Source organism: Engraulis encrasicolus, chromosome 5, assembly GCF_034702125.1.
Source record: "Engraulis encrasicolus isolate BLACKSEA-1 chromosome 5, IST_EnEncr_1.0, whole genome shotgun sequence".
Lineage (NCBI taxonomy): Eukaryota > Metazoa > Chordata > Actinopteri > Clupeiformes > Engraulidae > Engraulis > Engraulis encrasicolus.
The window spans coordinates 30,662,439-30,677,438 of record NC_085861.1 but is presented as its reverse complement, the minus strand read 5'-3'; the positions used below and the strand labels follow the sequence as shown (position 1 = coordinate 30,677,438).

At 41.7% G+C, this 15,000-nt stretch overlaps 2 protein-coding genes across 2 annotated transcripts in view; both read left to right on the top strand.

Annotated features, from left to right (window-relative positions):
- The first annotated feature begins 5,626 nt into the window (after positions 1–5,626).
- Positions 5,627–11,364, top strand: LOC134449753 (expansin-like protein 7). The gene is made up of 4 exons (XM_063199862.1): positions 5,627–5,706; positions 8,505–8,571; positions 9,013–9,279; positions 11,261–11,364. Exons 2-4 carry the CDS (start codon positions 8,544–8,546, stop codon positions 11,362–11,364), a joined length of 399 nt encoding a protein of 132 aa, XP_063055932.1. The 5' UTR covers positions 5,627–5,706; positions 8,505–8,543.
- A 693-nt stretch (positions 11,365–12,057) lies between these two features.
- LOC134448470 (integumentary mucin C.1) overlaps positions 12,058–15,000 on the top strand; it is a 5,461-nt gene continuing 2,518 nt past the window's right edge. Inside the window, exons 1-4 of the mRNA XM_063198140.1 lie at positions 12,058–12,107; positions 12,431–12,596; positions 14,388–14,461; positions 14,651–14,752. Coding sequence (XP_063054210.1) covers positions 12,060–12,107; positions 12,431–12,596; positions 14,388–14,461; positions 14,651–14,752 — 390 coding nt within the window. The 5' untranslated portion in view covers positions 12,058–12,059. The remainder of the gene's footprint in view (positions 12,108–12,430; positions 12,597–14,387; positions 14,462–14,650; positions 14,753–15,000) is intronic.

Genomic DNA, 15,000 nt, shown 5'->3' with positions numbered 1-15,000 from the left:
CCCTTATAATAGAGTTGGCTACGCATACCTAATAGTTAAGTAATTAATTAACTGTGACGTCTAGCTTTCACTCATTCAAATCACTGTAATAAAGGCAACAGGAGCCATTATATAGCAAGGATTGGACGTACACTTCTCAATGATGGTGGGGTGATGAGATGTAATTTGTTCATATACCACTTATTAGTTTTAATGGTAAAAACCCTACAATAAATGCAGAACATTATGAAGAGTAATAGTTTTCAAGAGAAACTAAACCATTCCTTTGTGATAATGAAGTTAATGTCTGAGAATATTAGCTCCAAGAAATGCAGTGCATGATGGGTACTCAATCTACAGACAATATTTCGGTATTATTTATTCATTAGTTATGCCTTACTTTTGTATTAAGTAAGTGTTAATTTTGGTCCTTAGTTAAGTATGACCTAATAGCTACTTAACTATTACTGTACCCTTACTTATCTATTAGTTAAATATGTTTATGCTATGAACTTGTAACACAAGGTAATAGTTATCTAATAGTTAAGTAACTGCTTGCTAATGTTTGACATATGCATTAATAACAATTAATATGTGTCTAATGTGGCGTTAAGTAATGATTATTAACCCTTACTAAAGTATTAGGTTAGAGCTACTTTGCTGTTAATTATGGCCCCTTATTTGGAAGTGTTACCCAAATGTATACAGCAGGTCACAACAAGACACAACAGGAGCTGTGTCTTGACATTATGCCACTCATGTACAATAGTGCTACAGGTGCCCTGTAGGTAAATAGGCTATGACATGTTTCAGTCCCAATGCACCCCCGAATGAGAGCTCTGGTGTTGAATCAGGGAAAGGCCCTACTACTTTGATGATTCATAGCAACAACATGACAAAATGTCAAACAGTGTCTTTGCATACGGCTATAGGGCACATGCTATCAGTCATTCAGTCCAATAAAACAAAATTAACCAAGGAGAGGAGCCAAGCAGGACACTTAATCCCTCTCTGCACTCTCCGATCACCGATCCCTAAAATACTATACGGTTTATTCCAGGAAGTTAATTTGCCTGTGAAGCTTTCACAGTAAGTAGTGCTCAGTACCAGTAGGTAATATGAATGTGAGGCTACATGCAAAGAGGTGGGGGAAGACCAGGCGTTCCGCAATGCGGCTTAAACGCCATTTGATATGCGTTTTCGCCTTGCTTAAGTAATGCGTGCGTTTCCTTCTTGCTTAAAGGTGCACCATGTAATATTTTCTGTAGTTTATTTCCAGAATTCATGCTGCCTATTCTAAAATTTAACTTTTTTCATGAATACTTATCACCACCACCAAATTTTAAGTATACATTATGACTGGGAAATGAAAAGGGGGATCTTCTCCATGGTCCGCCATTTTGAATTTCCAGAAATGGACATTTTTCGCTGCAAAATTTACTGTACATTGGTTATACTAGTAAATATTGGTTTATTATTTAGTGAATATTCATGAAAAGATCAAATTTAGTAATAGGCAGCACACTTTCAATGAGCAGCATAGTTGCATTACCCATTCTGGCCCATTCTACACAGTGTACCTTTAAGTAATCCGTGCATGGATCATATTAGAACCTACCTAATGAGGTGTATGTTTGCATAGAAGTTGGATGGGTACTAATACAAAACAAACAGACAAACAGACATACTTGTCTGTAACAGGGGTTTCTAAACTTTACCATGTCGAGGCCCCCCACATATCGTTAGATTCCAGCTAAGGCCCCCTTGACACGGGCCATGCAACGCAATTTTTTCTGTGCTCCCGCTTTCACAACTAAATAGACTTGGTGCATTCCTAAACCCATTCAAATGCTACACAAAACATCATATTTATAAACATTGTAAAGAAGAAAAGGATAAAACAGTCACAGTCCTCTATCAGTCAACCCCTTTCATATCATGCCCAAACAGCAGGTAGAGTATTGCCATATGGGCTAATTCTCTCATAGGCCTAGTCTAGGTGTGTGAGGCAGTGCCCCACTGGAATTGTTTGGCTTATTTTTAGTTTATTTTGGTTCAATTTAGTAATTCAGTTTAATTAATTATTTATTTTGTTTTGCTATTCTTTTCCTGCCAACCTGCCAACCCCCGCATCCCCTTGTGCCCCCCCAGGGGTCCCCGGCCCCACTTTGAAAAACCACTGGTCTATAATAAATACTGTGCTCTTTTGTATCCCTCTTCGGGGAGCCAGAGAAGGCTCACATTTCACACAGAGCAGAAATAATCATCATCAGACAAGAGTCTAAGACTGCTCACATTTTAAAGCCCAATGAAACCTCTTCTTCATTGGCTGTCTCACACCTGAGCTTGAAAAAAGCTGTAGGCTACATCTGTACGCAACAATACTTACTCTGGGATTCTGGGATTTTGTCCTTCGCACACATTCTGGTGAGTGCTCAGAACAGAAGTAGAGATACGCACACACAAAAGCGTGCGGGCACACACACACACACACACACACACACACAAACACACGCACACACACACACACACACACACACACACACACACACACACACACACACACACACACACACACACACACACACACACACACACACACACACACACACACACACACACACACACACACACAGAGACGTCTGTCCTTTTTTACCCATCTAGTCCTCAGAGACACTGACAGACAGACAGACAGACAGACACGGAGACCGAAACAGAGGAGTGAGTCATGAAAAGCAGCAGCACAGGATTTCTGCCCCTGTCACCCGAGTGGCCTCTTCTCTGTCCCCCTTTTGTGTCCCCAGCCCACCCCACCCCACCCCACCCCACACCCCACCCCGCCCCCCGCCCCACCTGGTATGCCTGCATTCCCTCTTCCTCATCGCCACAAAGGGGGAATTGTTGTCCGAGAGGAGAGCTTTTCATGTCAGTCAGAAAAGTAGTGGGGGGGGGTTGGTTCATTTCACGCTGCCCTTGCTCTCCCGCTCTCTCGCTCCGCTGCACTGCACAAAACCATGGACCATAGTCAGGGACGCTAGCCGCTTCCACCAGACCCGGGACAAAATCATCTGAAAGCCCCCCACTCCCTACTCTCAGTCAGGGGTGCCAGCAGAAATTTTGGGCCCCATGAAAGATTTGAATTTTGGGCCCCCTTTAGGGCCTCTGTCAGTGCTGTCAGTGCTTGGGCCTTTAGAATCTAACACCTTTCCCCCCTAGCGGCACCCATGCTCTCAGTACATACAATGTAATGGCGTCCAAATTCTCACGCCGCCTTTCCCTGGGCCTGGAAGAAGTGATCCGTTTGTCCCCCCTGTCGGCGGGCCTGACTGTAGTAGCCTTTCAGAAACTTCTCCAACTGCCAGAGAGTGCCAATCATAGATGCTTTCCCACACATAGTAGGGCTGGGCTTTTTTTTTTTAAGCTCTGCTCTCCCTCTCATGTGGCAAAGTGAGAGAAATTAACGCCCCATGATGCCCTATAGCAGTGGTTCTCAACTGGAACAGTCTTGGGACCCACCATTTTCCACGCTCATTCTGTCGCGACTCAATTTTAAACATTCAGATTTTTTCTATGACGACAGATGACACAAATTCAATCGCCTGTCAACATAAAAGTTGCAAATTGTTGCAGGAAAAGTTTTTTTTTTTTTTAGCGAATCAATGAATTACGATTTTTTTTCACACCACGGCTCCGCGACCCACCCATGACCCCTCCACGACCCATTTTTGGGTCGCGACCCACCAGTTGAGAAACACTGCCCTATAGTGTCATGGAACATAAGACGCTTAAAATCAAAGCAGAATGGCACACCGGCGACCTTTCACTATGAGCTATAAAGTAACAAGCGCATTAAGAGAGCAGGAAAAGGTTGGAGAGTATAGCATCAATGGCAATGCCAAAAAGAGCTGCATTTTAGGGTGTTGCTAACCACTGTGGAGTATTTGATTAATGTATGAAATTCCTTATGGGTTTTCTCTTTCCTTTTGACGGGAAAGCAGTTTACACAGTTACGAAAAAGCAGTGTTACATTGTAACACGTAGAGAGTCAATTTTACGTCTTTCAGAGTGTATTTTGTACTCTCTAAGTGTTGAATTAATATTACATTTTTGCTCTGTAGGTCTTTTTTAATTTTCAATTTTTAATTGCTAAGAATTGTAAAAAGTTTATTAAGTCTTCACTGAATCTACTGTAGCCTCTTACCGCAGATGGGTCCATCGATGGACCTATTCACTCTTTGCTAAAAACACTCAATTACATCATTGCTATGATGCAAGGAGAGTTGTATAAAGTACAAGTAGAAGTCCTAGTGCCATTGTAATTGCAACACTAGTGGTATGATATTACATGGTGTCTACTGTGTAATATCATAATACTAGTGTTGTAATTACATCTGTAAGAGTACTTCAACTTCTACTTCATACAACTCTGGTCTCAACAGATTCCCTACGTTTACATGAAGATGTTAATTCCGAATTAATCATTCAGAATTAAATAGTTCTGTCGAGTTCCCTTTGATCTTTCATTTAATTCCGAAGTGTTTACATGACGTTTTCAAAGTGGAATTAAGCTCTTAAAGTGAGTTAATTCTGAATGAAATGTCTCATATAAACGTAGTTATTAAGACTTGGTCATTACAATTTTAGTGATAATGAGATTTATAACAGAGGCTCTGCGTTAAGGGGTTAAAAAAATCTATTGTTCAACGACAATGACAAAAGTATTAGCTGTCTTTTCTCTGTCTGTTTTCCTCTTGTAAAAATAGGCCAACTCTCTTGCTTACAGACAGACTGGGTGAAGGAAAAAAAGCTCAGCTGTTCAGAAACTGAAGAAGGGCTTGACAAAGGCACTTGATTTCAGCCACAGCTGATACCTCAGTCTCTCACTTGCTCGTTCCACTCTGTCCCATATGTTAACTGTTCAACAGCTGTCCTCACTGACCTGATGTCGCCCCACTATCCACACTCAACAGGTCAACGGATAATGAGAGTACACCTGGGTCACAGCTTTCTTAATGTGATCTGTCTAAGATTTGAGGTCCTTGTTTGAAAAACTGGTTTGACACGTTTGCTATCCAGGGCAAACTCTGATCAGTGACCCTGCATGTGTCCTTTCAAGATACTTGTAGGGGTAATAATCTAATCTATATGAGACGCGGTCATAAGTTGTGGGGAGTACAACACTTCAGAAAAGGAACGGCCAAAGCAAAAAATAAATAAATAAATAAAAATGAAAAAGATGACCTGAAAGTGAACTGATCCAAGTTTGTAAATTGATCCTGTCTATTGTGGTGGGAGCTCCAGTGATGGTGCTCAGCGCAGTGCGGTGGTGCTGTGCTGTGGCCAATCCTCCATGCCAGTGGTTGGTGTGTATAGCCTCTGGCTGTCTGGATGGAGCCAGGGCCAACTGGGTGAGGGTTTCCGCTCATTAGACAAACCTGTCCCGTGATGTCACCCACCGAGGACAGAGAGGGAACAGTCATACCTGGAGGAGGACAGAGGGGGAGGGGGGGGAGGGAGACAGAGAGCGAGAGATGTAAAGAGGGTGACACAGGGAGGGAGGGGTGACCGAGTGAGAGAGAGAGGAGGAGGGAAAGACGGAGGGGGAGGGAGAAGGACAGGGAATAGTGAGCAGAACAACAGTGGAGTGGAGCAAACAAGACATAATCTTACCAGCACTGATGCTAACACACCTGAACAGTTTGCTGTACCGATCTCCTCTCTGACAAGGTGAGTAACCGCAAAAGGGATTTCTTTTCTTTTTGAGTGATACTGTTTTACATATTGGCTGGCTTGTCACACTACAGGTGCTGCTGCGCTGAGTGCCTTGCTCAGGTTATCTTTGAAGTATGTAGTCTGCCACAGTAGGTTACCATGGTTGCATATGCAATACAGCAGCCTTGCCTCCAGTTGTATACTCTCAAACAGAAATAGGATTTTAGTCTGTATTTGAAATGAATACCGGGGGACTGAGCATCTTAAACTTTCTTAGTGAGGAATAGAAATATCCTTATGCACTGGCATGCAAAGTGATGATGTGCAGTTAAATTCATAGAGAAATCATAGAAGAATATCTTTCCTCATTTCATGTAACCCTAATGGAGAGATTGTGAGGACTGGGTTTGATTTATCATAAGCAGTTGCAGGGACTGTTTTGGAAAAACTTCAATTATTTTCATTCTGTTTTGGTAATTTTCCACACAACGCGCTCTTCCGTCTTGTTGGTGCGTGTCTGAGGTAATCTAGTAGTTAGGAAATGGATCGCACTCAGTTTTTCTTCTTTTCTTGTTGTTTTCTTTTTATTTTAACATTGCAGGGACTGACATGACAGACGTTTCGGCTGCACAGAGCCTTCTTCAGTGTCACTGACACTGGTGACACTGAAGAAGGCTCTGTGTATTCTGTTTTGGTATAAAAGATTTCAGAAATATGACTATCGCTCAATATTTTGGTTTGCTATTACTTGTTTAAAAGCCCTTTCTGGTATAGCATAATAGACAATGATGTTGATTTGGACTTTTAGCGGTTGATACACTTGATTGATTCTCAAAATGAAAATTAGGCCTACTTTGCTCAATCAATCTAAAAACAAATTAAATACATTTCAAAGTAGTATTTTTGTTTGCATAAGGTCAGTTTGGATGTCACATGTTAGGCCGGCCTAAGTGAGTTCAATTGGCCACATTTCCAATGCTATCACGCATGGTGACAATTCCTTGGCGAGCAGCACTTACAGTGGTATCTAGCTTGGGGGTGAAATCTCCCTCAGGGGAAGGATAAGGAGCAAGCCGCGTAGGTGCCCAAGAGACACAAGATGAACAAACAAGTGTTAATTGAGCTTTGCATAAAGTAGGTGCGTGGGCTCAGCCTATGGCAAGACAGCTTGGACAACTGAGCGCTGATAGACTGACACCTTCATTTTTGTTATTTAACTGGGTCTATTATTAGACCTCACTGAAGTCATATGGTTGCCTAAACCAACAACAACTAGTGACTTTGGCTTGAAATTTAATCATTAGACTGCCTCATACCCACTTTACACATATGGATTGTGATATTAATTGAGGCCTACAAGCAGCTGCAATCTGCCTGCTGTGCTGTCGAATTAGCTTTATGCATTCAGTAAAACAAGGTGATGTGGGCAGCTGCGAGTGAGAGGCGTTTTGCAAACACGGGATCGGTTTCAGCGGAACAATTAGAGGCTGTCGGCGGCGCAATCCTCCGGTGACATGCCTTGTGCTAGATCAAAGAGAGGCCCAGGTGGGAGTGCATGAATGATCATGGTTGTTATGCAACCTCAATTAACTTGAATAAACAGTCTGTGCAGCACGGTTGGCGGTAGTTCCATGAGAAGGGATGTGCTGGTTGTAGAGGGATGCCTGAATGGTGGAAACTCTGGTGTCACTGAAATTGAGTGACACCACAACAGTTGTGCTTGCTAAAATTTAAAGGGACACTGTGTGAGATTTTTAGTTGTTTATTTCCAGAATTCATGCTACCCATTCACTAATATTATCTCTTTCATGAATATTTACCACCACCATCAAATTCTAAGTATTCATTATGACTGGAAAAATTGCACTTTTCATACATGAAAAGGGGGATCTTCTCCATGGTCCGCCATTTTGAATTTCCAGAAATAGCCATTTTTAGCTGCACAAATGACTTTACTTGGGCCATACTAAAAAACATTAGTTTATTACTTAGAAAACTTTCATGAAAAGGTCAAATTTGGCAATATGTGATACAGTTTCAATGAGCAGCATATGCAGTACCTTTTTTGACTATTTCCTGCACAGTGTCCCTTTAAGTGGAGATTTAACAACAAACAAATCTTCCGTAAAGTATGGGCTGTATGTGGAGGAGAGGAGTGTGTTTGTATGTATGAGTGTATATGTATTGGAGTGTATATGGAAGATACATGTTTGAATATGTACACTCTAAGACGGAATGTGTCATTTTTGACACATGTTTTGTGTTAAGGTGATTTTAACACACATAGTGTGTGGAATATGACACAAAATGTGTATTATTCTGTTAAAATGCTGTGTTTGACACGTTTTGTGTAACAAAAAAACAATATTAATAATTCTTATCCTAAATATATTTTAAATTTACAATGTAGCCAAATACTCATCACAAACCAGGACTGTGGTTTGAATATTACACAAAAATAGTTTTGATTTCTTTGATTCCTTGTTCTTACACTTTTACTACCCCTCTCTTACACACATCTACAAATGACACAAAATGTGTTGTCCCTGAGCACACATTCAAATGTGTTGTCCCTGAGCACACACATTTTGTGTCATACTCATTTAGTGTGTATATGGATGTCTGAGGATGTTTATGTGCCTGTGTGTAAATGGTGTCTGCATACCAATTGTAAATGACAGGTGTACCACAAAGATCCAACTAATGCCGAAACTGATGGAACTGACTGCCTGATGTGAAAACAAATAATCTCTCATCTAGATGTACATATATGGGTGTGAAAATGTACATTTTCCCTTTAACCTCCATCACAGAGTAGACATTGAAAGGGATCGCACAGAGGGAAACTGAGGATGATGCCATCACTACGGTTTTGTAAAGGTAAGAGCAGCACCTGTCTGTCAATAATATGATTTCCCTTGTCATTGTCAGATAATTCAATTCCCTTGTCTGGTGTGTTCACCAAAAGCCACACCAAGAAAATGGGCAATGTGGAAAGATAAACTGGAGCTTAACTTCATACCAGAGAGTTTCATTGGCCTGAGATTATTGTCAGAATGTGTCTTCTAGTTAGCCTATTTATGGCGCACTCGCTTTAAATTATAGTCAACAACAATATTACAAGTTAGAGTAGTCCTACTGGCAGAATGTGTCATATTCAAGATGTTTTTCACTTGGCTCTTTTTTGACTGGGTGAGTCCACCTTTGTTCATCATCATCATCATAATCACCACCACTACCACTAACATCATTATCAGATGAACATGTACAAATGTAATTAACACAGATATGTGCCCCTCTCTCCTCGCTACTGTCTAATAGCTTTCCTGGCCTTTGTAATATGCCACATGTGGCTGCTCTCCTTGGTGTCAAGTCAGTCCTCGACCACGAGTGACAGCAGTAGCCCAGGAACAAGCCCCAGCCCCTCTGGCATGGCATCAGCCTCCGTCCCCATGACAACCGACTCAGCATCGTCAATGTCTGCAATGTCATCCGCCTCAGCAGCCCCATCAGCAGCCTCAACTGCCTCCTCATCTGGCATGGCCTCCACCAGCATGCCTCCTACCAATGCTGCCAGCACCTCCATGGGTAAGACTGACCGACCAGGAACTAATGATTGGACAGAGGGCCCTACAGTCACACAGTCATGCTCGGTTAAGTATGGAGTAGTATAATAGGTCGGTAACGCTTTACTTTACGGTACAGTTACCATATGTACTTTCTCTGTAACAACAGGGTAACAAAGAGAAGTTACATAGTATCTAAAGGGTAAAAAGGGGGTAATTACAAAGTAAATACCATTAATGGGGTAACAACAGGGTAACAGAGAGAAGTTCGATGATTAGATGGTTAGAAAATACCCAGTAGTTTCATAGTAATTCTGAAGATATGTGTATAACATGGTATTTACTTTGTAGCCTAATTATCCACTTTTACCTGCTAGATACCATGTAACATCTTTCTGTTACCCTGTTGTTACACAGAAAGTACACAGTAATTGCTGTACCGTAAAGTAAAGCATTACCAATAGGTCTATATGTGGGGAGGAAGACATAGAGCTCACGACTGGCCATGGGCCTGCTCAAGAGTTTGTAATTACTTTGTAGTTTTTACTACATCAACTTCTTCAAAAGAGTTCAGTTGTTACCAACTAGACTTATCAGTCTAATCATTTATTTTCTTTCCTGAGAGTTCCTTCCTCAGTTCTATTTTTTTTTTTAAAGTTCTGTGGTGCACAGTGGCCCACTGAGCTAAGACGCCATTCCATTACGCCGACAATCTGGGTTCGATTCCAGCCCAAGATCCTTTGGCAATCCTTCCCCTCTCACACTCTCGCATGGTCTTGTCTTGATTAAAGGCACAAAAAGCCCAACAAACATATCTCTAAAAAAAAATAAGCAATTACAGTCACATGCGCATCAGACTTCAGTAACCGAAGAAGCAGAAGCAAAAAAAATATACACTACCGTTCAAAAGTTTGGGGTCACCTTCATTTTTCCAGTTATTTGTTTGCAATTCAAATTGCAAACATCTTTTAAATAGCTTGAAAGGGAATAATGGAAAGTACTGAACAGCCACAGGTGAAAAAAGGTTTGATACCCCATAACATTGGTTAAACTGGACAGAAGAGTGAAATCTAACCAAGCTTTTCACCCATTTGTTACATAGAAATATGTGTTTTAGTCCATTTTTCTACAGACATTTCTGTAGTTTATCAGAGAATGCATGGGACTATTGGAAAGCTCAGTGTCTGCCCTTTCCAATGGTAGGTGTTTGACATTTGTTGAGTTGCCACATCGTCCACATATTCAAGTCAAAGTAGATGCATGATTTTCTAGCCATCAAAATGAACATACTTATGAACGCACTATCCATTGTCCCTGTGATGTTTTATTGTGCAAGCCAGTGCCATACATCGTTGGAAAGTGTAGATTCTCCTCTTTCAAATGATGTGTATATCATCCGGCATTGTACGGATTGACAGGAGCAGACATCAACTTTTGCAAGCATGAGATCATGGGTAATTCTGGACCTCATATCATCCCGGAAATGAATCTGTAGAACCGCAACTGGCTATTATTAATGCCAAAGGAGTCACTACACTTTGATTAGTACACCAGACTAGACACTACCTTAGTAAAGGTACACTTTGATTAGTCAAAAGTTAGTGATACATTTTGATCTATTCTATGCATTGTCTATACAAGTAAATCCATTCAACAGTTACTTTGACCAATATCAAATTGCTTATTTGTTGCATGCATTAATTTCAGGGAACAATAACTCTATACACGGATTTTATACCAGAACTGAAATTGAAAAGGAATAAGCTTAACTGTCAGAAAGAAGCATTGTGGGAGGAAAGTGTGGTGACCCCAAACTTTTGACCGGTAGTGTATATATATGGTTACCGTGCGTGACCCTGGTTCTCTAAGGGAGATGAACGAGACATCTGGCAAATAGTGACGCAAAAGGGTGTTACCCATAGTGAGCTACAGTATTGAGTGATTTGACCGAAAGAGAAGATCTCAACTCTTTTCATGACCACTGCTGTTTTCCACGTCTGCAGGTGGCATGGGGGTTAGCAGCCTCTGGAGCACCAGTAGCCCTGACAACAGCAGCAGCAGCAGCAGTCCTGGCTCTTACAACAGCACGGTGAGGGGAACTGTATAGCATCAGACAGGGTTGTTCAGCTGAAGGACCAGGATGGAGTCAAATGGATTTGGGAACGTTGAAGGTCCAGTGTGTGGTTTGTCGTCCTGCAGTGTTTTGGCTCATCTGCAGGGGCGCCACACACATGGACACGCACGCAGATGCAGGCACACGCACACACACGTATGCACGCACGCACACACACTCTAATTGTCATCTTGAGAAGAGAGTTCATACTATTAGCACCTTAAAGCTAGGCAAATAACAAAAATACTTATCATACTGTACTTATAGCCAACTTGTATATGCTACAACATGCTGTTACTAGTGTGTGTCCACCAGTAATTTTTGTGATACATAAAAGTTTAAGACGCACAAAAGTCATGTTAATGGTCCGTATTAATGATTCAGGCAAACTTTAAAACACATTTCAAATGATCTTGCGGGCCACATAAAATGACTTTCCAGGCCGCATTTGGACCCCGGGCTTCAAGTTTGACACTTGTGTTTTGACATTTTACCCTTTTACCAATTTTGTCAAATAGACCCAATGCCAAGAGACAGAAAGCTTTGATGGGCCTGCTGCTGCACTAAGGTAGAGTTGGGATAATTACCAATTTACCACACTACAAATTGACTAATTGCTTCCCTCTGTCCTCCCACAGATATCATGCCGTACGTTTTATTGCGATGGCACCAACTGCTACTGGATGTTCATGAACACCACCGCTGCTCCTTGCCCATATGGCTGTGACTACTGTGAGGTGGGTGACAACAAAATAACGACAATGTTGCTGAATCAGTATCAGGCCTGCACTGCATTAAAAAAGGCCTGTGCCTGTGCAAATATGCACTGGTTGAATCCCATCCAACTACTCTCTCTTTACACAGAATATACATTTTACCAGAGAGAGAGAGAGTGAGAGAGAGAGAGAGAGAGAGAGAGAGAGAGAGAGAGAGAGAGAGAGAGAGAGAGAGAGAGAGAGAGAGAGAGAGAGAGAAACAGAGAAACAGAGAAACAGAGAGAGAGTTTATACTCACACCTGCTTACCTTACAGTAATGCTTACCATTATGTTTTTCTCTCAGTTCCGACAGATTAATGAGTCTATGTACTCAGTGGGATGTGCGGACTCCTGTGATGCCTCCAGGTGTGTTAACGCCACCCAGCTGGACTGTGTGAAAGACTGCTGCAACACCACCCACTGCCTCAACGCCACGCTACTAGCCATGGAACCAACCACCTCTCCGACAGGTCTGTACTGTAGCCCGCTGGTTGAATGGTTCTTGGGATCCAAAGGTCATGGGTTTGAACCTGATTCAGTGCCATCCCACACTGAGCCAACACCCACAAATAGGCCTTCAGTGGCATGCTGTGTCCTAATCGATTTGCACTTGTCTGTGGGCAACAGGTTTGTAGCCCATACAAGCAGGAAGGTTGAAGCTGGTAGAATAACAAACCAGTGCCTGGGTGCGAGGGAGTGGTGTTCTGTAAGTAATCTCCCCGTAGCTTTAGACTCTGATTCAGCGCACCTTTATGATTCAGGTTTTATTGACTAAAAGGTTTTTTTTTAAATCACATCCCCAATATATGTTTTTGTAGGCAGACTGGCATGACCAATATGTGATGTGTTCGTATACGTCACTAATGTCGTATATTAAATGTAATGACAGAGTTGTGTCAGTTGTTCAGACAGTATAGTGGTCTCTCAGAAAGGTTACGGTATTGAAATGTACCATTTTGTGTGGGTCTAAAACCTAATCCTGGAAATACAGTCAGTGACATTCAGTTGTCCATAACATGAGTCTCCAGACTGACTGGCACTTCATACCCTTACTAGACAATGCATGTGTTGTTTCAAGTCCATGGAACATAGAAGTGGGGCAGTTCAATTAAGGTTTTGAGCTTAGATATCAAGAGTCCTTTTCCTTGAATCGTGGATCTGACCTCTAAACTTCCATCCTGGATGATGGGGATGACTACACAGCATGTTCTAAAGAATAGGCTACCTATGGAATACTTCCATTTTTATTTTATTTTTTCACAAAATGCAAACACATTGTCCTGCTAGGTGGCTAAGTACACCATGGGCCTTTTTAATGTGACATAACAAACACGTTCTGCATTCAAAGCAGATATAAGTTGTATGTGGTGGCATAGACACTGAAGGCTATGCATTTAGCGCTATTGTTTTCTTCCAAAAACCTGTTCTTTTCCAAGGGCAAACTTGTCAAATAGTGGGGAAAACGGATATTGAGGAGGGGAGGTTACAAATGATTTCTTGTTAAGCAAGTTGGTCTATTTTTGCTGTGGGTGTAAGGACATAAAAGAGAGCCCTCCACAGTGTATATGTTTTGAGCTTGCACATGTATTGAAGCCATTTCCTGTTGGTTATAGTGCAGTGTACTGTTACCAGAGAGAGTAGAGAGAGAGTTTCCGGGTTCTATTATTGCAAGGGGGAAGGGGGGGAAATCCCCCTTTAGGCAGACCTAGGCAGACCTAAGGACTGTTCTATTCATTTTAGGAGCATTATGACACGGCCCCTTTAGGCAGACCGGAACCTGGTCACGTTAGGTGCCCATAGAAACCTATTATGTTGGCATATCTCTATATACTTAAAGAATCTCTGCTGTTACAGTGTGTGCATTGTGCGCTAGTTCAGCAGTGCACTATGTCTCATAATCTATTCAGTAATCACATTTAGCCTTCCTGAAAGCATACCTCTGTGACTGCATCGTCCTCTCCTACTTGGCTTTCAATGCCCTAACTTCCCAGAAGTTGCTTGTGAAAGTGCAAGTAACCCAAATCCAAACCACTTCCTTGTATGCATGGTTTCAATGACACCCACAGCAGGTGTCATTTCCGCCATGAGTATTTTTACTTTGCATGTCAATTTACAAAAAATGTGAAAAAATGACAGATACACCAGGCTTGAGACTAGAGACAATTGTTGATGGTGTTTTTTTGGTAATTACTTTGTTTTATTCATCCGTCTGCTCATACACGTGTATACATGTTTTAGTCATATTTTCTTTTATATTGCAGTTCCCATGACAACCAAAAAAGCTACAATGACCACAACAACAACAACAACTGCCCCCACGACCAGAGCATCCAACGTACGCTAACTACAAATATCTCATTACAATGTATCATTGAAAGTTCAAGGATATACAGGTCTGATAAACTAACTTCAAAACTACATCATGCCATGTGCTTTCTCTCTCTCTCTCTCTCTCTCTCTCTCTCTCTCTCTCTCTCTCTCTCTCTCTCTCTCTCTCTCTCTCTCTCTCTCTCTCTGCCAACAGGGGATGAAATGTAAAAGTCTGACATGTACAGGGGCAGACTGCTACACAACTTCTACGCCAGTGATGACATGGTGTTATGGTGACACAGAAACCTACTGTAAGGTGAGTTCGGCCTCACAAACATTGGGACATAGGCCGACCGGTACCCTCTCAACTTCATGTGTTAAAGGGACACTGTGCAGGAAATGGTCAAAAAAGTTACTGCAGTGCTGCTCATTGAAACTGGGCTGTCTATTGCCAAATTTGATCTTTACATGATAGTTTACTAATAAACAAATATGTTGTAGTATGGTACAAGTAGAGTCATTTTTGCAGCAAAAAATGGCTACTTTTGGAAATTCAAAATGGCG